Source organism: Melanerpes formicivorus, unplaced genomic scaffold, assembly GCF_026170545.1.
Source record: "Melanerpes formicivorus ecotype bairdi unplaced genomic scaffold, bMelFor1.0.p_v2 SCAF_34, whole genome shotgun sequence".
NCBI classification, from domain to species: domain Eukaryota; kingdom Metazoa; phylum Chordata; class Aves; order Piciformes; family Picidae; genus Melanerpes; species Melanerpes formicivorus.
The window spans coordinates 1299691-1327463 of NW_027142386.1; the positions used below are offsets into that span (position 1 = coordinate 1299691).

The 27773-nt window shown below is 59.5% G+C and overlaps 1 protein-coding gene across 3 annotated transcripts in view; it reads right to left on the minus strand.

Annotated features, from left to right (window-relative positions):
* CSNK1G2 (casein kinase 1 gamma 2) overlaps window positions 1-27773 on the minus strand; it is a 56485-nt gene that overhangs the window by 16533 nt on the left and 12179 nt on the right. For 2 of the 3 annotated variants that reach the window (XM_068156341.1, XM_068156344.1), the window contains exons 2-3: window positions 9916-9978; window positions 4524-5038 (exon numbers count right to left, since the gene is read on the minus strand). In XM_068156341.1, the coding sequence (XP_068012442.1) occupies window positions 4524-4710 (187 nt within the window). In that variant the 5' untranslated portion in view covers window positions 4711-5038; window positions 9916-9978. The remainder of the gene's footprint in view (window positions 1-4523; window positions 5039-9915; window positions 9979-27773) is intronic. The other variant, XM_068156342.1, reaches the window with a different exon arrangement.

A 27773-nucleotide genomic window follows, 5' to 3' on the forward strand; every position in this document is an offset into this window, starting at 1 on the left:
CAGCAGGCTCTGTTCAGTGGTGCCCAGTGCCAGGCCAAGGGGCAGTGGGCACAAACTTGCCCATCAGAAGCTGCATCTGAACATGAGGAGGAACTTCTGTGGCTGAAGGGTGGTGGAGGCCTGGAGCAGGCTGCCCAGAGAGGTGGTGGAGTCTCCATCTCTGGAGACATTCCAAGCTCACCTGGATGTGTTCCTGTGTGCCCTGCTCCAGGTGCCCCTGCCCTGGCAGGGGGCTGGACTGGATGCTCTCCAGAGGCCCCATCCAGCCCAGCCACACTGGGATGAGTGGCTCTGCCTGCAGCAGAAGCATGGTGCTGTGCCTGGGTGCTGGGACAAGCACTTTGGCTTCTCTGGCACCCAGGCAGTGCCATCAAGGGGCCCAGGAGAAGGCAGCAGGGCACCACCACAGGGCTGCATCCCCAGTGACAGGACCTGCATCACCCCAAGCACTGACAGTTCCTTGGGGGTTAATACCACTGGGGGGGTGAAACCCCAAATGTTGCAGAGCTTGAGCTGCCTCCTGAGGAGGCTCTGAATGCCTGAGAGGAAAACCAAGCAAGAGCAATCAGGGAGGGGGCAGGAGGGATGGGCTGGGAGTGAGGAACTGGGCAGTGGTGCTGCCTGGCTGGCACTGGCACCACATCTGTGTACTGCCCAGGAGGAACATGGAAGGGAGGGATCCAAGCCCTGCCCTGGCAGCCAGGAGCTCCTGCCCAAGGCACTCCCCACAGATGCATTACACCAAATTTCCTTCCCTTTCATTTTGAACCAAACCTCTTTGGGCTTTGGACACCTCCAGCCCTGGGAGGGGAGCACTTGACTTGACCTGGGGCACTCAGCATGGGGGAGTGGTGGTGGAATTGGGCTGCCTGTGTCAGGAAGACAACTTCATCTGCCTCCATCCCCCACAGCTGGGAGCTGGAGGAGTCACCTCCTGGCATGTTCCTGCAGGAGCTCCTGCCTTGATTGGTGAAAGGGAAAAGGCAAAAGAAGGTTTGGAAGCTTCTAAGCACTGAGCTACACTTTGGTCTCTGCAACCACCCTCCCCTGGGGACTCAGTGCCCCATTCCCAGGGGAAATCTGAATGTCCAGCCACAGCTCATGCCACTGCTGATCCCTCTAGTTCCCTGCCATCCCTCTGCAGCTGGAGGAGTCCCTGCTTTCTGTGGAGCCCTGGGAGCATTCCTGAGGCAGCTCCAAGGCACACCTCAGGAAGGGAGATGTGAGTTTAGGAGGGAAGCCACAGAGCTGTGGCTCCCACTGCTGTGGGGAGATCTTCAGCTCAGCCCTTCCCCATGGCACTGCCAGGGTGTGACAGACAGCACAGCAAAACCACACGAAGGGACCAGAAGCTTCCCTTGCTGGTGGCAAGGACAAACCCTGGCAGGAGAATCGACCACTGCAGAGCCCAGAGCCAGAGCTCTCTGCTCGTCCCTTCAGCCACCAGCAAACGGAGCCCAGCTGCTCCCAGGGCTCTGCAGCAGCTCTGCCCAGAGCAACCCAGGCTGCCAGCTTCATAGATGCTCCCCACACCCACGCAAGACTTGTGTCCACCTTGGTGCTGTCCCCCTAAAAGCCCAGGGGAGGCCAAAGGAGGTCAGGATGAGCCTCAGCGCCAAGCACTCTGCACAAGGCAACAGCCACAGCCTCAACTGATTCCTGCCCCTGCCTGGAGCAGGCTGATGGGAGAGAGCTCAGCCAGAAACAGGCACCCACGGTGGGATGCCCACTGGTGAGCAGGGAGGAGGAGGGGGAAGGACACAGGTAGACCCTGCATAGCTCAGAGCCCTCTGGCCACTCCCTCCCAGCCAGCACTGCAGGGGCAGCAGGAGGGGCAGCAAGGAGGGGCAGCAAGGAGGGGCAGCAAGGAGGGGCAGCAAGGAGGGGCAGCAAGGAGGGGCAGCATCCCCAGGGGCAGCATCCCCAGGGGCAGTGAAAGGAGCAGCTTAGTGTGGCACAATCCCTGAATTCCTCTCCTTCCATGGTACCTGGCTCAGGAGGCAGGAGCGGAGCTGCTCACCGCACCGGCCTGGCTCGGGAGGCAGGAGCGGAGCTGCTCACCGCACCGGCCTGGCTCAGGAGGCAGGAGCGGAGCTCCTCACCGCACCGGCCTGGCTCGGGAGGCAGAAGCAGAGCTCCTCACCGCACCGGCCTGGCTCGGGAGGGAGGCAGGAGCGGAGCTCCTCACCGCACCGGCCTGGCTCAGGAGGCAGGAGCGGAGCTCCTCACCGCACCGGCCTGGCTCGGGAGGCAGGAGCAGAGCTCCTCACCGCACCGGCCTGGCTCGGGAGGCAGGAGCGGAGCTCCTCACCGCACCGGCCTGGCTCAGGAGGCAGGAGCGGAGCTCCTCACCGCACCGGCCTGGCTCGGGAGGGAGGCAGGAGCAGAGCTCCTCACCGCACCGGCCTGGCTCGGGAGGGAGGCAGGAGCGGAGCTCCTCACCGCACCGGCCTGGCTCGGGAGGGAGGCAGGAGCGGAGCTCCTCACCGCACCGGCCTGGCTCGGGAGGGAGGCAGGAGCGGAGCTCCTCACCGCACCGGCCTGGCTCGGGAGGGAGGCAGGAGCGGAGCTCCTCACCGCACCGGCCTGGCTCAGGAGGCAGGAGCAGAGCTCCTCACCGCACCGGCCCGGCTCAGGAGGCAGGAGCGGAGCTCCTCACCGCACCGGCCTGGCTCGGGAGGCAGAAGCAGAGCTCCTCACCGCACCGGCCTGGCTCGGGAGGGAGGCAGGAGTGGAGCTCCTCACTGCACCGGCCTGGCTCGGGAGGCAGGAGCGGAGCTCCTCACCGCACCGGCCCGGCTCAGGAGGCAGGAGCGGAGCTCCTCACCGCACCGGCCTGGCTCGGGAGGGAGGCAGGAGCAGAGCTCCTCACCGCACCGGCCCGGCTCAGGAGGCAGGAGCGGAGCTCCTCACCGCACCGGCCTGGCTCAGGAGGCAGGAGCAGAGCTCCTCACTGCACCGGCCTGGCTCGGGAGGGAGGCAGGAGCGGAGCTCCTCACTGCACCGGCCTGGCTCGGGAGGCAGGAGCGGAGCTCCTCACCGCACCGGCCCGGCTCAGGAGGCAGGAGCGGAGCTCCTCACCGCACCGGCCTGGCTCAGGAGGGAGGCAGGAGCAGAGCTCCTCACCGCACCGGCCTGGCTCGGGAGGGAGGCAGGAGCGGAGCTCCTCACCGCACCGGCCTGGCTCGGGAGGCAGGAGCGGAGCTCCTCACCGCACCGGCCTGGCTCGGGAGGGAGGCAGGAGCGGAGCTCCTCACCGCACCGGCCCGGCTCAGGAGGCAGGAGCGGAGCTCCTCACCGCACCGGCCTGGCTCGGGAGGCAGGAGCGGAGCTCCTCACCGCACCGGCCTGGCTCAGGAGGGAGGCAGGAGCAGAGCTCCTCACCGCACCGGCCTGGCTCAGGAGGCAGGAGCAGAGCTCCTCACCGCACCGGCCTGGCTCGGGAGGGAGGCAGGAGCGGAGCTCCTCACCGCACCGGCCTGGCTCGGGAGGCAGGAGCGGAGCTCCTCACCGCACCGGCCTGGCTCGGGAGGGAGGCAGGAGCAGAGCTCCTCACCGCACCATTTGGACAGCCCCTGCCCATGGGAAGCACTCAGCTGAAGCAAGGGCAGCGTTTGCCCAAGCTCTGATCCCATCAGGGAGGGCAGGCACAGGGTGGCTCAGCCGGGCACCAGCCAGTCTGTCAGGCTGGGCAGAGCCAAGGCCAGCTCCTCACAGCCAGGGGTGGCTCAGAGAGGTGAGCACGGTCACCCCACCCTGCTGACAGCCTCCCAGCTCCTGCTCCTCCTGCCCAGAGCCTGCTCACTGCAGGCTGAGCTCAGAGCCTGCTTTGAAGTGGTGCTGCCAAAAACACCAGGGAGCAGCAAGGCTCTCACAGCTCCCAGCCTGCTCTGGCCTGGCTCTTCCCGAGGGCTCAAGCCCTTCCCCAGAGCACTGCCTGCCAAGGCCAACATTCCTGGAGCCCTCCAGACTGAGCTGCTGGTTCCACAGTGCCTGGCACTGCCAGGCTGCTCCCAGCTGAAGGGTTAACAGCTGCTGAAAGCCTCCTGGGGCATGAAGAGGCCTGGTGAGATGAGCAACTCAACTCAGCCACCCAGTGAGCAAAATTTGCTTCCTGATAAACCTGGTTCAACACTGGGAGTGACCACGGAAGGTGCTGGGCTTTGTTCAGCCCTCTCTCTCTTGCCTGAGCACGAAATTTTAGGAGCTGAACCAACCAGGATCAAACAGAGAATCCACCTGGGGGAATTCTGCCCCTCTGCCACCATGCCTTTGGGTTGTGGTGGGCTTTGGAAGAGCAAGCACAGGGTGAAGAGGCTGAGGAGGAGGAAACCAAGGGTGCAGAGCAGTCACACTGCAGCAGGCAACCTAGGACTGCTCAGCACCCTGGGTGCTGGCGGTCACAGGCGCATACCAGCAACCCTTGCTGGCACAGGCAGGTGCCAGCACCCCTTGCAGAAGCTGGATGCCAGGGCACAGCCCCTCCAGAGGAAGCTCAGGCCCCACAGCTCAGGCCTCCTCACCTAGCCGCAGCTCCCCGAAGTTGCCGCATCCGATCTTCTTGCCGACCCGGAAGTTAGGACCAACCATTAAGACTCCTGAGTTGGTTCCAGCGCTTCGACTTCCATGACTGCTCCTTCCTCCACCCGTCTTGGACATCCTTTTGCCTTCCTCCAGCTCCCCTTTCCCTCCTCTCTTATCAAAATCCATAAGTTTGTGATACCCTGGCCTCTCCACGGTTACGCTGCTGCCATACAAATCCCAAGAGCTGCCGGAAGTCGCGGGGGGCGAGGAGCGAAACGAAGCAGGGCTCTCCTTGATCAATAGATCATCACGGTGAGGAGGAGGAGGAGGAGGAGGGTGGGCTTTGGAGAAGGGAGGGAGAAATGGCCACCCACAATGGGTGCTGGGCTACTGAAATGTTAGTGCTTCCCAAGGTCCCGCCGGGATTGTCATCGTCGTCCGTTACAGAGAGTTCTTTGGAGGAGAGGACATCCTGTGAGGAGGCTTCTCCCAGCACGGCTCCTCGCGTTCCCAGCTGCGGGCAGGGGAGAGAGAGGAGGTTAGCAGGGGGAAAGGAAGGCACAGAAGGCAACAGACTCCTGCCCCCCGCTCTGCAGAGCCCTCCCAACACCTGTCCCCTGCGCCCCACAACGCTGAAGTCAGCTGGACGTCAGTCGATGGAAAGCTCACCAGGGGCCGGCGGTGGTCGCTGCCTGCCCAGGACCAGCCACGGCTGGAGAGCAGCAGCAGAAGGGTGAGGAGCAGGACAGGGAGGGCATCCTGGCCCCCTGCTCTGCTGAGGCCACATCTGGAGAGTACTGGGTCCAGTTCTGGTGCCCCCAACACAAGAAGGACCTGGAACTGTTGGGAGGGGTCCAGAGGAGGCCACAGAGATGATCAGAGGGCTGCAGAACCTCTGCTGTGGTGACAGGCTGAGAGCTGGGGCTGTTGAGCCTGGAGAAGGCTCTGGAGGGACCTCAGAGCAGCCTTCCAGGACCTGAAGGGCTCCATGGCCAGCTCCTGGTTCCACCTCTTCCTCTGCTCTCAGAAATTAACCTGGGGGTCAACTGCAACGTGGGGGCCCTGAGGGCTGCTGGCTACAGCCAGGGCAAAAGCCATCACAACACCGAGGAGAGCAGCACTGGCCATGGTTGCTCTCTGCTCAGCACCAGGCCACCCTCCAGTGTGCAGCCTCCCAGGGAGGCTGCTGGGAAGTCCCCTGCTGCTCCTGGGACACCTTGGGACCCCTCAGTCCCTGCAAACTCTGCTGACTCGACTCAGCCCCTCAAAGGAGGGAACTCCTTCCCAGCACTGAGTTTAAACCAGATTCACAGAGTGCATGGGGTTGGGAGGGAGCCTCCAAGGGCATCCTGTCCAACTCCCCTGCAGGCAGCAGGGACAGCTCCAACTAGAGCAGGCTGCACAGGGACACAGCCAGGCTGACCTTGAATGTCTCCAGGGATGGAGCCTCCACCATCTCCCTGGGCAACCTGTTCCAGTATTTCCCCACCCTCATTGTGAAGAGCTTCCTCCTGATGTCCCACTCCAGTTTCAAGCCAGATGAGCTTTAAAGGTCCCTTCCAAGCCAAACCAGTCTGATTCTATGACATCAGCTCCACATGAGCCCCCCTGGTGCAGCTGGCTGTGCTCACATGGGTACAGCCCAAACCTGAGGTCAAACCAGCCCCTCCTCACTGCCTGCTGGAGGGGTGGGATGAGAATGACCACCAACCAGTGCTCAGGGAATCATAAAACCACAGAATGTTACAGGTTGGAAGGGACCTCTGGAGATCATCCAGTCCACCCCCCTGCCAGAGCAGGGTCACCCAGGAACATGTCCAGGTGGGACTTGAGTCTCTAGAGAAGACTCCACCAGCTCTCTGGGCAGCCTGCTCCAGGGTTCCAGCCCCCTCACAGCACAGAAGTTTCTCCTGATGTTGAGGTGGAGCCTCCTGGGTTCCTGCTCACACCTGGTACTCTTTGTCCTGTCACTGGGCACCACTGAAAGGAGTTTGGGTAGCAGGTGACCAGGAGGGAGCTGTGCTCTCCCTGCATCCCAGCCTCCTCCTGGAGCTGCTGGAGGGAGGCCAGGCTCAGTTCCCTCCTCTCAGGGACCCACAGGAGCAGCCAGAGCACGCCCAGAGTGGGACAGCCAGGGAGGTGGACACGGGCTGGGAAGCAGAGAGGGCTGAGCAGGAGCTGAGTGCACCCTGGGAGGCCAAGTCAGAGCCAGCCCAACCACCACACCCCCGCCCTGCTCTCCCCAGCATTCACCACCTCTGGTGCTGCTCCCAGCTCAGTCCTCGCTGCATTTCCATCCAGCTGAGCTGGGAGGCAGCCCCACCCCTCCCTGCCCCACTCCCCCTCTCACCACCTTCCTCAGCTCCCCTCCAGGCTCCTGTGATGCCCACCAAGAGCCCTGGGCTGCCTCATTACCTGCGGGATAAAGCAGCAGCCCCCAGCCCCTGCAGCTCAGACTGCAGGAAATGAGCACACTGCAGGTCCTGCCGCGGCCAGCCCCCTGCACACTTTCTATTGGCTCCCAGCAGCTTTAGTAACACCAACAAAAGGCCTCTCCTGCTGCAGGGAGCATGGGGGGATGGGGGAGGGTCTGTCAGCAACACAGCCCAGCCAGAGCGTGGGGGAAGGAGAAGCTGTGGAAGGGTCCATGGCAGGGGAGCTGCTCCCTGGGGTTGCCCCACTCCCAGGGATCACTTGCCAAGGTTCACCACATTGTCCTGGCCAAATGCCACCACACTCCAGGAGGGACTGGAGCTGCTGGGCCAGCTCTTGGGGCTGTTGTGGGTGCATGAGGCTCACCTATGGGCCCTGCCTGCTCAAGAGCTAGGGAATGAGGCTTCCACAGACTTGGACTGCAGGGGGTTGCAAGGCTCCCTCAAAGGTCATCTTGTCCAACCCCCCTGCAGTGAGCAGGGACACCTCCAACACCAACCCTCATTTGGGATGGGAAGCCCCAGCAGGCTCCATCTTTCAGGCCAACACCTCCAAAACATCCCCAGAACACAACAGCCTGGCCCTCCAAAGGTCATAGAATGGTCCAGGCCAGAAGGGACCTCCAAAGGTCCTCCAGTCTGACCTCCCCACAGCCAGCAGGGACATCCTCCACTAGCTCAGAGTGCCCAGAGCCCTGCCCAGCCTCACCATGAGTTTCATCTCCAGGGCAGGAGCTTCAGCCACCTCCCTGGGCAACCTGTTTCAGTGTTCCACCACCCTCATAGTGAAGGGCTGATACCACCTCAGCAGCCCAACACCTGGGGGTCACCCTACTGCACCCAGCCCACCTCAGCTAAGGGAAACTGAGGCAGGTGGAGCTCACAGCCTCCCAGAGGCTGCCGGCCGACCCTGCCTTCCCCGGCAGCCAGCGGCCCCCAGGCTGTGCCAGCAGGAAGCGGGCTGGGAGCAGCGGCAGGAGCAGGGCTTCCCTGAGCTTTGTTCTGCCCCAGCCCCGAGGCCCACATGTGACATCCTGACGTGAGATCCTGACGTGAGTGACATCCTGAGGGTGACATCCTGCTCCTTGCCTGCTGCCCTCAGCGCTTCCTCCGGGGCTGTGCCCTGGGGCTGTGCCGTGCAGCCGTGCCCAGAGCCATCGGCTCAGCCTCTCCCACCTCCCAGCCCTGCCTGAGGACAGCCAGGAGCCATCTGCCCCTCCACATCCCAGCTCCCAGACTAGCTGTCACAGCACACAATGCTTTGGGCTGGAAAAGGTCTCCGAGGTCACTTGAGTGCAACCTTCAACCCAACCCCACCATGGCCACCAAACCATGGCCCCAAGTGCCACAGCCACAGGGCTCTGGAACACCTCCAGGCATGGGGACTCCATCACCTCCCTGGGCAGCCTCTGCCAAGCCCTGACCACTCTGGCAACAAAGACATTTTTCCTCCTCTCCAGCCTAACCCTCCCCTGGCACCATTTCAGGCCATTTCCTCTCCATCACCTGATCCTAGGGAGCAGAGCCCAACCCCCACCTCCCTGCAGCCTCCTCTCAGGGAGCTGTAGAGAGCAAGGAGGTCTCCCTCAGCCTCCTCTTCTCCACACCAAACCACCCCAAGGGCCTCAGGCTGCTCCTCCCCAGCCCTGCTCTCCGGACCCTTGCCCAGCTTCGTTGCCCTTGGCACGGCACAGCTCTCCCTGGGCGTTTCAGGAGGCAGTGTCCCCAGCTGTGGGCAGGGCTGGGGCAGGCAGGCAGGGCTGGGTGGCTCCCACCACTCTGCAGCCTGGCTGGGTTCTGAATCAGCCTTTCTGTGCTGTCCCAGGGGGGTTGCAGGCCGGGGCTGTGTTTGCACAGCGGCAGGCAGCCGGCAGCCAGAGCTCAGGGAGCTCCAGGCCCCGCCTGGGGATGACTTTTACTAGTGTTTTTGAGGAGGTCTGGGCCAGCCTCTGCAAGGGAATTTCAGACAATGGAGCGAGCCAGAGCCCCAGCAGAAGGGAAAAAACAAACACTGCTTCCTGCAAGCACTGAGAGCCTGCAGTGCCTCACCCCCGCCCCGAGGAAAACAGGCAGCAGCGCAGCGCAGCTCTCCAGCCCTGCCTCAGAACCAAGCCCCAGCCCTGGCAGGAGGAACCTGGCCCTAAACCCTGACTGCAGGTGACAAGTGGTGAGGCCATAACACTGACCTCATGCCAGGGCTCTGTGCCCAACAGCTGCAACCCTGCAATTGCCCCTGCCCTGAAGAGCACACCTGGAGAACTGCCTCCAGGTCTGGTGCCCCCAGCACAAGGACCTGGAGCTGCTGGAGAGGGTCCAGAGGAGGCCACCAAGATGATCAGAGGGCTGCAGAACCTCTGCTATGGGGACAGGCTGGGAGAGTTGGGGCTGTTCAGCCTGGAGAAGGCTCCAGGGAGACCTCAGAGCAGCCTGCCAGGACCTGAAGAGGCTCCAGGAGAGCTGGGGAGGGACTTGTGACCAGGGGCTGGGAGTGCCAGGATGAGGGACAATGGCTTTGAGCTGGGAGAGGGGAGAGTGAGAATGGGGATGAGGAAGAAATTGTTGAGAGTGAGGGTGGGGAGAGCCTGGCACAGGTTGCCCAGGGAGGCTGTGGATGTCCTCTCCTTGGAGGTGCTCAAGGCCAGGCTGGATGAGGCCTTGAGCAATCTGGGCTGGTGGGAGGTGTCCCCGCCCATGGCAGGGGGGTTGGAACTGGATGAGCTTTCAGGTCCCTTCCAACCCAAACCACTCTGAATCTATGAAAACTGGGCAGCCAGAGCAGCAGGAATTCACCCAACCACATCCCTATGAGTCAGGTCAGGGTAAGTGATGCTCCTCCAAACCCTGCCCATCAGCCTCCCCTGTGGATGAGCCCAGGGCAGCTGGGGGCTGGCAGGACTCTGTCTTCACAGCCCAGGAGGGGCAGCAGCCCTCTGCAGCTCGGTACAAAAGCAGGACCCACCTCTCTGTGCGGTGTCAGCCACTGGTCAGGTTTTCCACTCTGTGCCATAAAGAGATCTGTGGCCTTTAAAATTGAGAACAACCTAATTAGAAACAGAAACCTTTGGTAAAATCCCAGGACTCCCACTGCTGCTGAGCAAACAGCCCTGAAAAGCCTCTGTGTGTTCAGTCCCAGCAGCTTCAGGATGGGCAGCATGGGCTCAGCCCTGCCCTGCCCTGCTGCCCCAGGGTGGCAGCAAGGTGAGGAAGCCAGCACTGATTAAACCAAGAGCTCCTCCTTGTATCTTCATGGATTCACAGAATGGGTTGGAAAGGACCTTCAAGACCATCCAGGTCCAGCCCCCTGCCATGGGCAGGGACACCTCCCACCAGCCCAGCTTGCTCAAGGCCTCAGCCAGCCTGGCCTCAAACACCTCCAGGCAGGAGGCAGCCACAGCCTCCATGGGCAGCTTGTGCCAGGCTCTCCCCACCCTCACTCTCAAGAATTTCTTCCTAATTCCTTTCTCTTCAGCAGGAATCCTCACCCAGACAGTCACAGCCTCAGAAAAGCACCTTCTAGGCTGGCTTTGTTGGCTTGGTACCAAATCTGATGCAAGATGAGGTGAAGAGAACTTCTTTTTCTCTTTGGGAGGAAGGGAGGGAGGGGGATGAATAAGAAAACAAAAAACCAAACCCAACCACCATCAGTTGGCCTCAAGTTTGGCAGAAGAAATTCCAAAGCAAAGTGTGGGCTTGAAGCAAACAAGCACTGCCCTGTGGTGTCTGCAATGCTCCAGGCCAGGCAAATGAACTCCAAACAAGTGCAGGAGGCTTCAGCAGCTCCCAAAAGCAGGACCACAAACAGCCTGAAAGCACCAGCAAGGGGCTGCAGCCACACTCAGGCCATCAGCTGACACCCCAAGGAGGGGGACACGGTGGGGGTGGTACAGCAAAGGGACAGAGAGGTGCTGAGGGGGCCTGGAACATCTCTGAGGGGGAAACACTGAGAGCATTGGAGCTGTTTAGCCTGGAGAAGAGCAGCAGGGGGTAATGGATATGAACTCCAACCCCTCACATCCTCTGAGCCTGAGGGGGATCTGCTCAGTGCTGAGCAACACTTCAAGGGTGGCTGTCAGCAGGGGGGCAGCAGGCTCTGTTCAGTGGTGCCCAGTGCCAGGCCAAGGGGCAGTGGGCACAAACTTGCCCATCAGAAGCTGCATCTGAACATGAGGAGGAACTTCTGTGGCTGAAGGGTGGTGGAGGCCTGGAGCAGGCTGCCCAGAGAGGTGTTGGAGTCTCCATTACTGGAGACATCCAGACTCCACCTGGATGTGTTCCTGTGTGACCTGCTCCAGGTGCCCCTGCCCTGGCAGGGCGCTGGGCTGGATGACCTCCAGAGGTCCCTTCCCACCTCTCCACTCTGTGCTGCTGTGAAATATTGGTTTAATTTCCTCTGCCACCTGGTTCTGAGCACACCAGCTCTGCTCCAGTCACTGTTAAAAGCTTTCTCCCTGCAGCCATGAGGGTGAGAAAAGGGGGTTGGGGGGCAGGGGAGGTTTGGCTTTCTTTTCAAAGAAAGAATCCCAGAATTGTTTAGGCTGGAAAAGGCCTTCAGGACCATCCAGTCCAGCATAACCTAACTCTTCCAAGTCAGGTTCTCTGCCATGCCCCTCAGCATCACATCACATTGTGGGTGACACCAAGCTGCATGGTGCTGCTGACCTGCTGGAGGGAAGGGATCCATCCAGAGGGATGACCTTAGAGAGCTCTTCCAACCCAAACAGTTCTGTGGCTCTGAGGCAGTAGCAGAAACTGCTTAGAAAAATACTTTCCCAGTGTGTCAACTCAGAGGCACTTCTGTTTCTTCCTCTAGAGCCTTTCCTTCTCTTAGCTGGTCCCTGGCATCATCACTCTCTTATCTCCCCTATGTGCAAAGCAGGACCACCACCATACAGCATCAGCCAGAGAATTGTTTGGGTTGGAAAAGCTCTCTGAGATTATCCAGTCCAACACCAACCCAACCCCACCATGGGCACCAAACCATGGCCCCAGGTGCCATGGCCACAGGGTTCTGGAACACCTCTAGGCATGGGGACTTCACCACCTCCCTGGGCAGCCTGTGCCAGCCCCTGACCACTCTGGCAGCAAAGAAATTGTTCCTCCTCTCCAACCCAACCCTCCCCTGGCACAGTTCCAGGCCAATTCCTCTCCTTCTATCACCTGAGCCTAGCAGAGACCAACCTTTACCTGTCTCCAACCTCCTCTCAGGGAGCTATAGAGAGTAAGGAGATTTCCCTCAGCCTCCTCTTCTCCACACCAAACCACCTCAGGTCCCTCAGTTGCTCTTCCTCAGCCCTGTCCTCTAGACCCTTCCTCAGCTTTGTTGCCCTTCTCTGGACCTGCTCCAGCCTCCCCATGTCCTTCTTGGAGTGAGTGACCCCAAAGTGACCCCAGGATTCCAGGTGCAGCCTCACCAGTGTCAAGTCCAGGGGCACCAGCACTGCCCTGCTCCTGGTGGCCACAGCACTGCTGCACTCACACCAGAGAAACAAACTCCTCATAGCCATCTACAGCTCTGAAGCTCAGCTTCTCACTGGCTGAGGGGCACTGATGGCCTTAATGAGGCCAGGTCTGTCCACAGCAGCAGAAAGAGCTGTGACTGTAGTGCTCAGTCCTGGCCTCTGAGGCTTGGCCTGAGATCTGCAGGCTTGGGAAGCTCCTGGCCACATCTGCAGGTATGAAAAGGGAAGTGCTGAGAGCTGTAGGTTTAAAAATGCCTTTCCTGTACATAAAACCTTGTGGCTGCTGAGGAGGGACCTACCCACCACCATCTGGGGCATCTTGTTCCAGACCCTTTGGACACACAGAGTGCTCCTGCCCAAAAGAGGCTGCAACTAAAGAGGGCAAAACAAAGGAGGGCAAGAAGGGGAAAAGGTGGTGGCCAGGAGCAGGGAAGTGATTGGTGAAGGTCAGGGAGCACATCCAGGGCACTTCTTGGAACAGAGTCCAGATGTCACAGCCCAGCCAGCCCCCAGGAAGGTGTGAGGCTGCCACCAGCCTCTGAGGCTTGACTGATCTGAGCCCTGATCTCCACAAGCCTTTGAGATGCTTCCTTGAAGCTGGCTTCCCCCCCATGTACTCTGTGAGTGAAAGAGCAACACAGCTGCAGCCAGATGAAAGAGTAAGGAAAGCTTCTGGAGAGCAGGCAGAGGAAAAGCCCTTGACACTGCACAGCTCCAAGTACTGAGCCCTGCCAATTAACAGCTAAAAATAATCACAGATACCCTGACATGTCCCAGAGGATGACCCAAGGGCTGGCTCCCAGCACAGCAACCCAGCCCCACCAGCTGCATCCCAACACAGCAACCACAGAATGCTCTGGGCCAGAAGGGACCTCCAAAGCTCAGCCAGTTACAACCCCCTGCACTCAGCAGGGACATCCCCAGCTAGATCAGGCTGCCCAGAGCCCTGTCCAGCCTCACCTGCAATATCTCCAGGGATGGAGCCTCAACCACCTCCCTGGGCAACCTGTTGCAGTGTTCCAGCAGCCTCCTGGGGCAGAACTTGTTCCTCACATCCAATCTCAATCTGCTCTGCTCTGGTTTGAAGCCATTGCCCCTGGTGCTGTCCCTGCAGGCCTTTGCAAGCAGTCTCTCTCCATCCTTCCTGTAGCCCCTTCAGGTACTGGCAGGCTGCTGTTAGCTCTCCCTGGAGCCTTCTCTCCAGACTGAACACCCCCAGCTCCCTCAGCCTGTCCTCGTAGCAGAGCTGCTCCAACCCCCTGAGCATTTTTATGTCTCTTCTCTGGACCCTCTCCATCAGCTCCAGGTCCTTCCTATAGTGAGGGCTCCAGCCCTGCACACAGCCCTGCAGGTGAGGTCTCAGCAGAGCAAAGTGACAGAATCCCCTCTGGCTCTGCTGGCAGTGCTGCTTTGGATGCAGCCCAGGCTGCCCTTGGCCTTCTGTGCTGCAGTCTCACCCTGCCTGCCTCCTGGCCAGGTTCTTGCCCTGCCCCACCAGCTGCATCCCTGCACAGCAATCCTGCCCCACCAGCTGCATCCCTGCACAGCAACCCTGCCCCACCAGCTGCATCCCTGCACAGCAATCCTGCCCCACCAGCTGCATCCCTGCACAGCAATCCTGCCCCACCAGCTGCATCCCTGCACAGCAACCCTGCCCCACCAGCTGCATCCCTGCACAGCAATCCTGCCCCACCAGCTGCATCCCTGCACAGCAACCCTGCCCCACCAGCTGCATCCCTGCACAGCAACCCTGCCCCACCAGCTGCATCCCTGCACAGCAACCCAGCCCCACCAGCTGCATCCCTGCACAGCAACACAGCCCCACCAGCTGCATCCCTGCACAGCAACCCTGCCCCACCAGCTGCATCCCAGCACAGCAACCCTGCCCCACCAGCAACCAGTGGCCTTAGGCAGCTCAACCCAAACCCCAATGAACTGCAAACATTTGAGAGGCAGAAGAGGTCTCTGCTCACCAGGAGATTCAAAGCCTTAAAGCAGAGCAAGACTAAACAGCTTCAGAGCAAGCTGCAGGCAATCCCTGATGATGTCTGCCAGGGTCTGTCCTTGCAAGTGGAGTCCAGACCACAATGCTGGCAGCCAGCCCAGCTCAGGATGGACATGGAAAAGCTGGGACATGACACAGAGGTTTCCCAACAAAAGGAGTCATGGAAAGCCTCAGCAGGCTTCCCACAGGAGACCCCTGTGACAGAGATCCCTGTGGTGGGACAGGAGGTACTGGAGCTGCCCTGTGTCCCTCCATCAGTCCTAGAGAAAAGCCTGGAGGTGGCTGAGGGGAGACCTCACTCACCTATGAAATAAGCTTGGAGCCAGCTTGGGGTTGGTCTTTTCTCCCATGAACAATCAACAGGACAAGAGGAAATGGCCTTAAGTTACCCCAAGGGAGGTTTAGGTTGGACATGAGGAACAATTTCCTCCCCCTGAGGGCTGTCAAGGGTTGTCAAGGCCTGGCCCAGGCTGCCCAGGGCAGTGGTGAAGTCCCCATCCCTGGAGGGGTTTCAAAGCCGTGGAGCTGTGGTGCTGAGGGCCAGGGGCTGGTGGTGTCCTGGCAGTGCTGGACTGAATGAGCTGAAAGGTCTCTTCTGACCAAAGTGTTTCTATGACTCTGGTTCCCATGGGGGGGCAGGAGAACCAAGGACACCCCTTCACAGGCACCCCCCCAAGAGCTCAGGGAGCAGAAAGGCAGTGACCTGTTGGCAACCTCCAGCTCTGGAGCAGCCTGAGCACTGCCCAGGCACACAGAGAGCAGCCTGCAGGCACCAGCTCAGCACTGCTGGGGCCCTCTCCACCCACCCCACACTTGGGGGCCACCCACTCAACACTCATACATGGCTCTGACTTGAGGCCTTCCAGGTCAAGCAGGCACAGCAGAGGAACAACTCCTCTGAGGTGGGAGCAGCTACAGAAGGAGAAAAATATGCTGAAGGGGGTAGATAAGGACCCCAACCTCACTGCAGCCTAATGCTGGGAACTGGGGGACCTCCTGAGGTGGAGGCTTGGGCCCACACCTACACCCTCCATGGGGACATGGTTCCAGTGTGTGCCCACAGCAGTGGGGAGCAGAGGCAAGTGCAAGCTGGAGGAACTAGACAGCAGCTGGTGCACAAAGGGTGTTCCAAGGAGTCACCTTCCCCCACCAACATTGCCCTGAGAGGAAATGAAAACCCTTCTGGAGTGTCCCAGTGCAGCAGAAACCCATCCTGCTGGCTCTGCAGTGGGGCAGGCTCTGCAGGCCTGGCTGAGCTCCCCTTCTCTGGGCTGAAGCTCCTCACTTCTGCTGAAAGCTTGGAGGCAAAGCCTGTCCACAGAGCTACCCCAGCAGGGAAATCCAGTGGGTTACCCAAAGAGTCAAAATAACACAGCTGCTTCCCATGGCCTGGAAACTTCCAGTTCCATCCCCATCTGCCCAAGCCAACAGCCAGCATCTGCTGTGGGGCACCCCCGTGGCCAGCACCCCCAGGGCAGCTGCACTGGAGGGACAGGAAGCACAGCCACAGGAGGAAAGCCCCAGCCTGACCCATTTAAACTGATGTTTAAGGACAAAAGCCAAGTGAAGCAGAACTAGGCCAGCTTTACACCAAGGTGAGAGCACTCAAACACCTCCAGCACCAGCTGAACCCCACAGCTTCAAATCTCCTCCCACCCACAGCCAATATGGACCCAACTCCACTCCCAACACAGGGCCTGGGACCTGCTCCCCCTGCTGCTCTCCTCCTGCTTCCACAGAAGCACAGAGTGGTAGGGGTTGGAAAGAGACCTCTGAAGATCACTGAGCTGCAGCAGGTCCAGAGGAGGCCACAAAGAGGATCAGAGGGCTGCAGAACCTCCACTGTGTGGACAAGCTGGGAGAACTGGGGCTGTTCAGTCTGGAGAAGAGAAGGCTCCAGGGAGACCTCAGAGCAACCTTCCAGGACCTGAAGGGCTCCAGGAGAGCTGGGGAGGGACTGGTGACAAGGGCTGGGAGTGCCAGGATGAGGAACAATGGCTTTGAGCTGGGAGAGGGGCGATTGAGAGTGGAGATGAGGAAGAAATCGTTGAGAGTGAGGGTGGGGAGAGCCTGGCATAGGTTGCCCAGGGAGGCTGTGGCTGCCTCCTGCCTGGAGGTATCCAAGGCCAGGCTGGATGAGGCCTTGAGCAAGCTGTGCTGGTTGGAACTGGATGAGCTTTCAGGTCCCTTCCAACCCAAACCAGTCTGAATCTGTGGTGAGGTTGGAGGTGCTGGAGCTGAGCTGGACTGCAGCAGGTGGGTCAGGTCCTTTCTCCCAGGGACACAGCATGCTCTCAGTGAGCACCTGGGAAGCCAGGGAGGGGAGGTTTGCAACAAGGCTGCTGGGATCATGCTGGATTAGAAGCTTTGCTGCCACACTGGCGGGGGGGTGTGGGGTTTTTGTGTTGTTTTCTTTCCCCTGAATGCTGTTAGAGGTTCTGGGGGAATCCTCAGCCTCAGCTTTCTGCTGCTTGCTTTCTCTTTTCAAGAAACAACAGGGATGGGAAGAGCAGTCCTCTTTTGGCCAAAGTGCTCTTGCAGATTTCCTGCTTGTAAATATTGTGAGGCCAAAAGTGAAACCATGCTGTGCTGTCCCAGTTTGCTGCAGGGGAAAGCAGCCCCAGCCCTTCCCATGCTGAAGGAGAAATGGCACTTGAGCTGCTCCTGGAGCATTCTCCTCCCCAGGCTGAACATTCCCAACTCTCCCAAGCCTGTACCCACAGGGGGAAGGTCTCCAGCCCTCTGATCTCCTTTGTGGCCTCCTCTGGAACCACTGCACCAGTTCCATGTCCTCCTTGTGCTGGAAGCACCAGACCTGGACCCAGTACCCTCCACAGAAGGAGACTCCACAACCTCTCTGGGCAGCCTGCTCCAGGCCTCCAGCACCCTCACAACAAACAACTTTCTTCTCCTGCTCAGCTGGAACCTCCTGGCTTCCACTTTGTGCCTCTTGCCCTGTCCCTGGGCACCACTGAGCAGAGTCTGGCCCCAGCCTCTTGCCCCCCACAGCTCCTTTAGCTCTTGCTGCTCTGGGGCTGCTCTGCTCCAGGCTCTCAGCCCCAGGGCTCTCAGCCTTTGCCCCTCACAGAGCTGCTCCAGGCCCCTCAGCATCTTCCCAGACTCTGCTGGACTCTCTCCAGTAGTTCCCTGTCTCTTGAACTGGCGAGCCCAGAACTGGACCCCTGACTCCAGATGTAGCCTCAGTAGAGGGGGAGCAGAACCTCCCTTGACCCCCAGGAGACCATTGGCCTTTGTGGGCCTTGAGGACATCTTGCTGGCTCAGGGGGAAGCTTCTGCTGCAGGCAGCATCGTTGGCAGCACTCCTGTGGAGCTGTGAATTCCCCTCCCTGTTGCCATTTCAAACCACTGCCTCCTCTAGGAGCAGAGCAGGGCAGAGAACACCCCTGGACCAGCAGCCAGACAACCTCCCCCCAAACTCACACCTCAGCACAGCTTGGCCAAGAAGGTCCTGCCTGGCAGATGGGTGAGGATGCCTGTGCAGTGTCAGCTTTCTGGCAGCACTTCAGCACTAATTATTCAGCACCCAAAAATACCTAAGGAGGAGAGAGGCTTCTCTTTAACCAGCAGGAGCAGGAGTGTTTGGCTGCCTGTTTGCTCCCTGCTTGCATAAGCAGAAATGGAAATCAATGTGCTTTGGACAGCCCAAACTCAGAGCAGCCCAGATCCTCAATGGGTTTGAACACAAATGAGGTTGCAGAGTCAACAGCTCTGCCAGGGCAGCTCCTAAAGCTCCCAATGAAAGCAGCCACAAAGCAGAGGCCATGAAGCATCCTCCTGTGCTGTGTGCTGCTGTGTGCTTTGCTCCCAGCCTAAGGCAGGGGTTTGCTCTTTCCACAGCATCACAGAATGGTTGGGCTGGAAGGGAGCTCTGGAGAGCACCCAGTCCAACCCCCTGCCAAGCCGGGGCACCTAGAGCAGGAACATGTCACACAGGAACATGTCCAGGCAGGCTCTGAATGTCTCCAGAGATGGAGACTCCACCACCTCTCTGGGCAGCCTGCTCCAGGCCTCCACCACCCTTCAGTCACAGAAGTTCCTCCTCATGTTCAGATGCAGCTTCTGATGGGCAAGTCTGTGCCCACTGCCCCTTGGCCTGGCACTGGGCACCCCTGAACAGAGCCTGCTGCCCCCCTGCTGACAGCCACCCTTGAAGTGTTGCTCAGCACTGCTCAGATCCCCCTCAGGCTGCTCTGCTCCAGCCTAAAGCCCCAATGCTCTCAGCCTGTCCCCACCAGAGATGTTCCACTGCCCTCAGCACCTTGGTAGCCCTTTGCTGTGCCCTCTCCAGCCAGTCCCTGCCCTCCTTGAGCTGGGGAGCCCAGAGCTGGATGCACTACTCCAGCTATGGCCTCACCAGGGCAGAGGAGATAGGGAGAACCTCTCTCGCCCTGCTGGCCACACTCTTCCTGATGCCCCCCAGGACGCCATTGGCCTTTCTGGTCACAAGGGCTCCTTGCTGGGGCAGGGTCAGCCTCTTGTCCACCAGCACTGACAAATCCTTCTCCCCAGCTCCAGGAGCTGCTCTCCAGCAGCTCAGCTCCCAGCATTTTCCCTGGATCCCTGTGCAGGGCAGCTCCACCTGGCTGGACCACGTTCAGGCCGCTGCTCCCACGGGCCGGAAATGCCCTGCTGGAAACTCCAGCAGCACAGGAACCAAGCACAAGAAGAAAAGCAGCTAAAAATACTTCTCCAGCCAAAATAATAACAACTGTAAATATGGAGATGCTAAAATAAGAGCAGAACTGAGAGCTAGGCTGGAAAAGATCACCCATGGGCAGGCAAACCCATCCCAGCACCGGGCCTAGGAGAGTCCAGCCACCTTCATAGTGTCATAGTATCAGTCAGGGTTGGAAGGGACCACAAGGATCATCCAGTCCCAACCCCCCTGCCATGGGCAGGGACACCCCACACTAGATCAGGCTGGCCAGAGCCTCATCCAGCCTGGGCTTAAACACCTCCAGGGCTTGGGCCTCAACCACCCCCCCTGGACAACCCATTCCAGGGCTTCACCACTCTCATGGGGAAGAACTTCCTCCTCCCCTCCAGCCTGAATCTCCCCACCTCCAGCTTCATTCCATTCCCCCTAGTCCTACCACTCCCTGAGATCCTGAGCAGTCCCTCCCCAGCCTTCCTGTAGCCCCCTTCAGATCCTGGAAGGCCACAATGAGGTCACCTCAGAGCCTTCTCTTCTCCAGACTGAACAGCCCCAACTCCTTCAGTCTGTCCTCACAGGAGAGGTGCTCCAGCCCTCTGATCATCCTCCTGGCCCTTCTCTGGACACGCTCCAGCACCTCCAGATCCCTCTTGTAATAGGGGCTCCAGAACTGGAGGCAGTACTCCAGGTGGGGTCTCCCCAGAGCTGAGCAGAGGGGGAGAATCACCTCCCTTGCCCTGCTGGCCACACTTCTCCTGATGCAGCCCAGGATCTGGTTGGCTTTCTGGGCTGCAAGTGCACACTGAGAGCTCCTGTTGAGCTTCTCCTCCACCAGCACCCCCAAGTCTCTCTCCTCAGGGCTGCTTTCCAGCCAGTCCCTGCCCAGCCTGGATTTGTGCCTGGGATTGCCTCCACCCAGCTGCAGGACCCTGCCCTTGCTCTTATTGAACCTCCTGAGGTTGGCTTGTGCCCACCTCTCCAGCCTGTCCAGGTCCCTCTGGATGGCCTCCCTTCCCTCCAGCGTGTCTGCTGCACCACACAGCTTGGTGTCATCAGCAAACTTGCTGAGGGTGCACTCAATGCCACTGTCCATGGCACCCACAAAGATGTTGAACAAGCCTGGTGCCAGGACTGATCCCTGAGGGACTCTGCTTGTCCCTGGCCTCCACTGGGACATGGAGCCATGGACAGCCACTCTTTGGGTGTGGCCATCAAGCCAGTTCCTTATCCATCTAGTGGTCACCCCTCACACCCATGTGTCACCAGTTTGGAGACCAGGCTGTGGTGCAGGACAGTGTGGAAGGCTTTGCTCAGCTCCAGGTAAATGACATCAGTTGCTCTCCCCTCAGCTATTAATTTCATCACCTTCCGGGGCTCAGCAGCCACAGATTTTGACTTCCAAATCCTCCAGGAAACAGCCTGAAGCTTGGCCAGAGAACTGAAGGGAAGCAGCTTTTTGGTTGGCAGGAAAAGGGGCTGCGCTACACCCCCTGTGTGACAGGCAACTGTGCCCAACTAAGCCCCAGAGCAGCCACAGCTCCCAGTTCTTGAGCCACGTCCACCCCAGGAGCCGTTCCCATGGTCCCTCTGCTGGAGCCACACCACATGGACACAGCAGCAATGCCAAAGCAGATGCCAGGAATGCCAACTCCTGGTTGCAGAATGGAGCCAGGTAGCAGGGGTGCCTGCCCACCTTCCCACCCAGCCCTGCTGTCACACCTCTGGAATGCTACAGAATGGTCAGGGTTGGAAGAGACCTCTACAGACCAACACCTTCTGCCTGCTCCTTACTCCTGCATCCAGTTCGGCAGCCCCTATTCCAGGAAGGATCTGGAGGAGCTGGAAGGTGTCCAGAGAAGGGCCAAGAGGATGAGCAGAGGGCTGGAGCACCTCTCCTATGAGGACAGGCTGAGAGAGTTGGGGTTGCTCAGTCTGGAAAAGAGAAGGCTCCAAGGAGACCTAATTGTGGCCTTGCAGGGGGCTACAAGAAAGCTGGGGAGGGACTTTGGAGGGTGTCAGGGAGGGACAGGACTGGGGGGGGGATGGAGCAAAACTAGAAGTGGGTAGATTCAGTTTGAATGTTAGGAAGAAGTTGTTCCCCATGAGGGTGGTGAGAGACTGGCACAGGTTGCCCAGGGAGGTGGTGGAAGCCTCCTGCCTGGAGGTGTTTGCAGCCAGGCTGAATGTGGCTGTAAGCAACCTGCTGTGGTGGCAGGGGGCTTGGAACTGGCTGAGCCTTGAGGTCCCTTCCAACTCTATGACTCTATGATCCCTTCTCCCAGACCTCTAACAGTCATCCACCTGGCTGCTGGGCTAGGACAGGTTGTTGTACTCAGCTGGAAGGTGGCAAGCTCAGCAGCTAACCCAGCTCCATCCTGCTGCCCCACTGCTCATCCCAGCGTGGCCTGGGTCATGGGTGGGGCAATTGCTGCCTGAGAAGCTGCAGCTTGCTTTGCTGTCAGCATGAGATGGGTGCTGCAGATAACCAGAGCTGGAAACCTGGCTGTGAACACCAAGAGAAAGGACACAGGGTCACCTTCTGCCCCTATGTGAAGCAACTCACCCAAAGCTGTAACTCTGCAGGATCTGTCCCATCCTACCAGCTGAGCAGAAGCAGCCAGCTGGGACCTTGAAGTGCTTTCGGTTTTACTAAGGCAGAGGAAGTTCCTCACTGACAACACCAAGTCCCTGGGCCCAGCACCACAGAGGTTCTGAGAGCAAGTCCAACGTCAGCAAGATGCAGGTGGCAGTGGTGGGACCCAAGGCACCTGCAAAGCCTTCCTCCTGTGACAGGGATCAGGCTGCACCTGTCACCAGCACAGGAATCTGCTGACACTGCAACCCAGACCATGGGCCTGCCCGTGACGATGCCACTGCTGGGCCACGCTCCAGGAACCACACAGGACAACACTGCACCCAGATGTCAGACTCCTCAGCAAGGAGAGGTCCCCTTCCACCTCCTTCCCTCCTGTCCACAGAGCTCACAGCCTCCTTCCCAGTCAACAGGCAGAGAAGAAAAAAGGCTCCTGGCTAAACAGATCATTTTCCCTTGGCAGCCTGGAACGACCGCTTCCATTTGGCATCTCACATCTGAGGCTCCACCACCTCCTCCTGCGCTGCTGCAGCCTGAAATAAGGTTAAGACCATCTCTGCTTCCTCAGCCCTGTCCCCAGATACTCTCAGTGCCCGCAAAAGCTCTTCACCAGCACAAGAGAAAGAGAAAGTGCTGCTCACTCTCCCCTCCATGAGGGACCTCAGCTTGCAGCAGTGGGCAGAGGAAGTGATGTGAAAAAACTGCCAGTGCTTGGCCTCACAGGCAGGCAGGGCAGAGGAAGGAGCTCTCCTTGCCTCCACTGCAGCAAGGGACAGGCTGCACCTCTGCTCTGCAGCAGCAGCCAGGGTGGTGAGAGCTGCTGCCCCTGCCTCCTGCCAGGCCAGCAGGCAGAGGCTGCAGAACCCACCCAGCAGAAGGAGGTTTAGCCTGCTGTAAGAGGACTTTGAGAGAGAACCTGGAGGAACAGCAGCTGCCAAAGCCAGCAGCAGAGGAAACATCAGAGATGCATGGCAGGGGCCAGAGGAGAGATGCTGCAGCAGTCACCCTGCTCACCTGAGAGCTGACCCTAAGCCCACCTGAGAGCTGACCCTAAGCCCACCTGAGAGCTGACCCTAAGCCCACCTGCTTGGCACCTTCTGGAGCCAGTAGCCACAGTGACCCCCAGAGACTGACACATGTGGGTGCTGGGCACACCCCACCAGGGCAGAAAAGTTGATGTTCAGGCAAGCAACTCTCCATGTCCCACCACACTGCAATGGGTTGGCTTGGCTGCTGGGCACCAGGGCTGCTGGGCACTGATGTTGAGGCTTCCCTCCTGCACTGGCACCTGGAGCACAAGAGTGTGTTTCATCTTCAGGCTGAAGTCAGAGGCCAAAACAGCAAACTCCTGGAGAGCTCTTATTCTATCTCCCCACCAAAGCTGGGAGATGGGAAGGTGTCCTGAACTCCCAGCCCTGGGATAGCCCAACAACCATCACCAAGGCCAAGCCATCAGTAAAGCCTTGCTGTGCACACGACGCTGTGCACGCTGCTGCCGCTTCCCTCGCCTCCCTTGAAGGCAGAGCAGGGTCCACAGCCTCCACCACAGTCCACTGAGGAAGACCTACAGCAAAACCTTCCTCCTGCTTATGCAGCCACAGGGCCCTAAGGATAGAAAAACAGCCAACCTCATAAGATGTGAAAACCCCATGGGATGTGCAGGGGCTGCTGAGCTGCCTTCCCCCCTTGGGCAGCGAGCCCCAGAACAAGCCCTGCCCGTGGCAGGTAGCCCCAGGCCCACCTCATACAGTGGACAGCACAACTGCTCCCAGCTTGCTGGCAACACAGCTCCTTTATTGAACTGGGGTGCCCAGGACTGGCCCCAGTACAAGAGAGACAGGGAACTACTGGAGAGAGTTCAGCAGAAGCTCTGGAGATGTCTGAAAGCCCTGAAGCATCTCTGTGAGGAACAAAGGCTGAGAGCCCTGGGGCTGAGAGCCTGCAGGTGAACAGCCCCAGAGGGGAGCTGAGCAATGCTCAGCAAGAGCTGAAGGAGCTGTGGGGGGCAAGAGGCTGGGGCCAGACTCTGCTCAGTGGTGCCCAGGGACAGGGCAAGGGGCACAAGCTGGAAGCCAGGAGGTTCCAGCTGAGCAGGAGGAGAAAGTTGTTTGGGGTGAGGGTGTGGGGCTCCTGGGCAAGCTGCTGTGGGTGCACAGGGGTGGCACTGAGTGACCTCCAGAGGTCCCTTGCAACCCCCACTCTGCTGGGAGTGACTTATTAATTCTCAATCAGGCTCTCATGAAGGGGGCTCTGGTCTGCTTTGTGGACAGCTGGTGGAGACAAACCCTGGTGAAGCACAGAGCTGCCTTCCCACGCTGCCAGGCTGCTGCCAGCCCCTGCCTCTCATCCACCCTCCTATGCCTGGTGTCACAGGCATCATCCAAGGGGGCTGCTGCCCACAGCATGATCCATTCCTCATCACAGCAGGACAAGGCTCCAGAGAAACCCTGAGCAGAGGTGTTGTGGGGTGCATGAGTCAGAGGGTCCCACCAGACCTCCCACACACCATGGGAGAGCTCCTCAGGACTCTGCTTACAGAGCACAACCCACAGTTGTGTCCCAGAGGCCAGGCAGCAGCAGAAGGGGAGCAGAGGACATGGGAAGATGCAGCTATCTGAGCAGTGGCTCAAGAAGGAGAGCTGTCAAGGCGTGTAAGACCTTCAAGAGCAGAAGAATGCAACCCTTTTGAGGATGTCCTTAGAGATCCCAAAGCCTTGAGTCCCACATCTGCATCCTTCTGGCACTGCAGGGGATCAGCTGCAGCCTGCCTGAGGGGCTCCACATCTGCTCTCCAAAGGCCAGGGAACCTTTTCCAAGCCCTTTACTAGAGCAAGACCGAATTCCTGGATGCACATGGATCCCTTCCTCACCCAAGCCCATGCTAGGTGACAGTCACCATGCTAGGTGACAGTCTCAGAGCCTTTCATCCACCTGGAGGAGATTTCCTCCCTGCAGAGGAATTCAGCTGAACACAAACAAGGCCTGGCCAGGTCACTCCTGCCCAGGCAGTGTGACACGAGTGACACTCAGCACTTCTGCCCCTCCACAGCCTTTGGATGAGCTCCCAGGAGCCTCAGGACCAGGAGGATGTTGAGTGCTGCCCTCAGGTCTCCCCACAACACAAATGGCTTGAAACTGGTCAGAGTGGGCTCAGCAGCACTGAACAACCCAGAATAGCCACATTCATTCCCAACTTCCAGGGAGCAAGTTCAGCAGAGCTGAGCTCTCAGCAGCCCCTGGTCTCTCCCTGCACCCCTAAAGAGCCACAGGAGGAGCAGCAGCACTTCCTCTACTCATCTGCACAGGGAGCAGGCAGGGAGAAGGCTCCCTGAGAACAAGAGACAAGAAGCCCAAGCCTGAGTTCATTGATTCATAGAATGGTTTGGGTTGGAAGGGACCTTAAAGATCATCCAGTTCCAACTCCCCTGCAAGGACACCTCCCACCAGCCCAGGCTGCTCAAGGCCTCATCCAGCCTGGCTTAGAACATCTCTAGGCCAGGGGCATCCACAAACCTCCCTGGGCAACCTGTTCCAGTGCCTCCCCACCCTCAGTGTGCCTCATCCCCAGTCTCAATCTCCCCTCCTCGAGTTTCAGTCCATTCCCTCTTGTCCTGGCACTCCCAGCCCTTGTCAAAAGTCCCTCTCCAGCTCTCCTGGAGCCCCTTCAGGTAGTGGAAGGCTGCTCTAAGGTCCTCCTAGAGCCTTTGCTTCTCCAGGCTGAACAGCCCCAGCTCTCCCAGCCTGTCCCCATGGGGGAGGCTCTCTAACCCTCTGACCATCTCCATGGCCTTCTCTGGCCCCACTCCAACAGTTCCTCACCAAGGAAGAGACCTGACAGAAGGAGCTGAGGCACATAACTGCTCAGTGCTGTGCAGAAAGCGGTGGCAGAAGGAGGAGAGGAGCAGAGCTCCCAGCAGCTGCTGTGCCCTCTGGGGTCACCTGCACAGAAGGTGACCCTGACCACAGGCAGCTCCTGCAGGCCGGGGCAGCAGCCCTAATGGGGCAGCAGCCCTGATGGGGCAGCAACGCTGCCAGGGCAGCAGCCCTGATGGGGCAGCAGCCCTGCCGGGGCAGCAGCCCTGCCGGGGCAGCAGCCCTGATGGGGCAGCAGCCCTGCCGGGGCAGCAGCCCTGATGGGGCAGCAGCCCTGATGGGGCAGCAGCCCTGCCAGGGCATCACCGCCCGCCCAGCTCTGCTGCCACATTGGCTTCACATTTGTCTCCTGCTTCACATTTCTAGGAGGTGGGTGGAGCAGATGCCTGCAGCCAGAACCTCCCTCCTCCTCCTCCTCCCCAGTGCCACCCTGGGCAGCCACCACCTCTGAAAAGTCATTGACCTACTGCCAGGGGAGACAGATGGACACCAGTGGGGGTTCATCTGCTGCTTCCTGCACTGAGCAGGCTGCCCAGAGAGGTCGTGGAGTCTCCTTCTCTGGAGAGCTTCCAACCCCCCTGGCCACTGTGATCCTGGGCAAGCTGCTGTGGGGTGCCCCTGCTTTAGCAGGGGGGGTTGGACTGGGTGATGTCCAGAGCTCCCTCCCATCCACCACCCTGCTGGGATTCTGTGCCTCATCCATTCCCATGGCTGGAGAGGTCAAGAGAAGCTCTCAGTCAGGTTCTGATGGAGGGGGCAGCCTCTATCCCCACGGGTTCTGGTGTGCTCTGTGGACAGCTGGTGGATACAAACCCTGATGAAGCACAGAGCTGCCTTCCCACGCTGCCACGCTGTGGGTGAGCTGCTGGCCTGCTGCCAGCCCCTGCTGGGATTCCTCCCCTGCTCTGCCACTCCAGACTTCTCACTGGATATGGGGGGGGAAAGGAGGGGCTCCCAGCCCCAACAGCTGGGGAAGTGGAGTGAGCTGTGCTGTACCCCCTGAAATCTCAGTGAGGAGGCAACGAGCTGCTGGGAGCACTCAGGGGATGCGACAGCTCAGCACTGCAGCTGAAGATGTCAGAAGATCCTGGCCACCACAGACAGCTTGAGGCAGCCCTGAGGACTTGGTGCTACAAAGCAGCCAGCCAGGAGAGCACAAAGCCCAGCTGGGAGGCTTAGCCAAACCACTTTTCCCCCTGCCACCCTCACCAACACTTCTCATGGGCAGTTGCTGACTTGCCCCAGACCTCAACTAACAGCTTCTTCCCAACCCTGCCCAGGGACTAGGGCTGAGTAGGAAGCAGCAGATGGAAAACACCCAGCACTGGAGGAGCGGAAACCACAGCCTGCTTCATCTCCCACCTCCAGGGTTTGGGATGGTTCCTCATCCTGCAGGAACAGGGGCAGGCTGAGCACTCTGAGGCCTTCAGCTGGAGGGGCTTCCAGAAGGGACTGCCAAGGAGCCACTCACATGCCAGGCAAAGAGAAGAGGGGGGAAGCAGCCCCCCAAAGCCTCCAAGTGGCAGATCCTGGGCACACACCCAGTGTGGCTGCCAAGGGCTGGGAGCTGCAGGTGACAGCAGGGATCCCCCATGCCTCGGCCCAGCTGGGGACTGTCACTCTGCAGGGACCTGCTTGGCCTCCTGTCAGCTGTATCGCTCCCAGCCCCTCTCTGTCAGCAGGATCTGGGTGCATAAGCACTTTTTATAGTAAGGTTGGGGCTTTTTTTTCCCCCCTTAACCCACATCCTCTTGACAGAACCAGGTTAAGAAGCAGCTGCAGTGCTAGATCTGGGGTTGCCTGTTGCAAAGCAAGAGAAGGAAGAAGGAGGTGCCTGGATCCAGTTTTCTCTCAATTACCAAACCACAGCTAACTGCAACTTCCCCAACTCCTCTAGGATGGCATGGAAGCAGGAGCAGTGCCAGCTCTGCTCAGTGCCAGCTCTGCTCAGTCCCAGCCCCTCAGCGCTCCGGCGTGGGCCCTTCACCCCTCGCAGGGTGGGTGGAGGCAGGGTGTCATTCCCACTGGTGACAAGGGCTGTTTCCATTTCTGGGCTGCAGAGCTGCAGCTCTGCCAAGCCAAGCTGTCCCACATTCAAGCAAACACCACCTCCTGCTCTGCTTTCCTCCCTAAGCTGCTCCAAGCCCCACACGTTTCCTCTCCGGTGACTGCCAAGCCTGGAGAACAGGGGAGGGAGGGAAAGGAAAGCTTC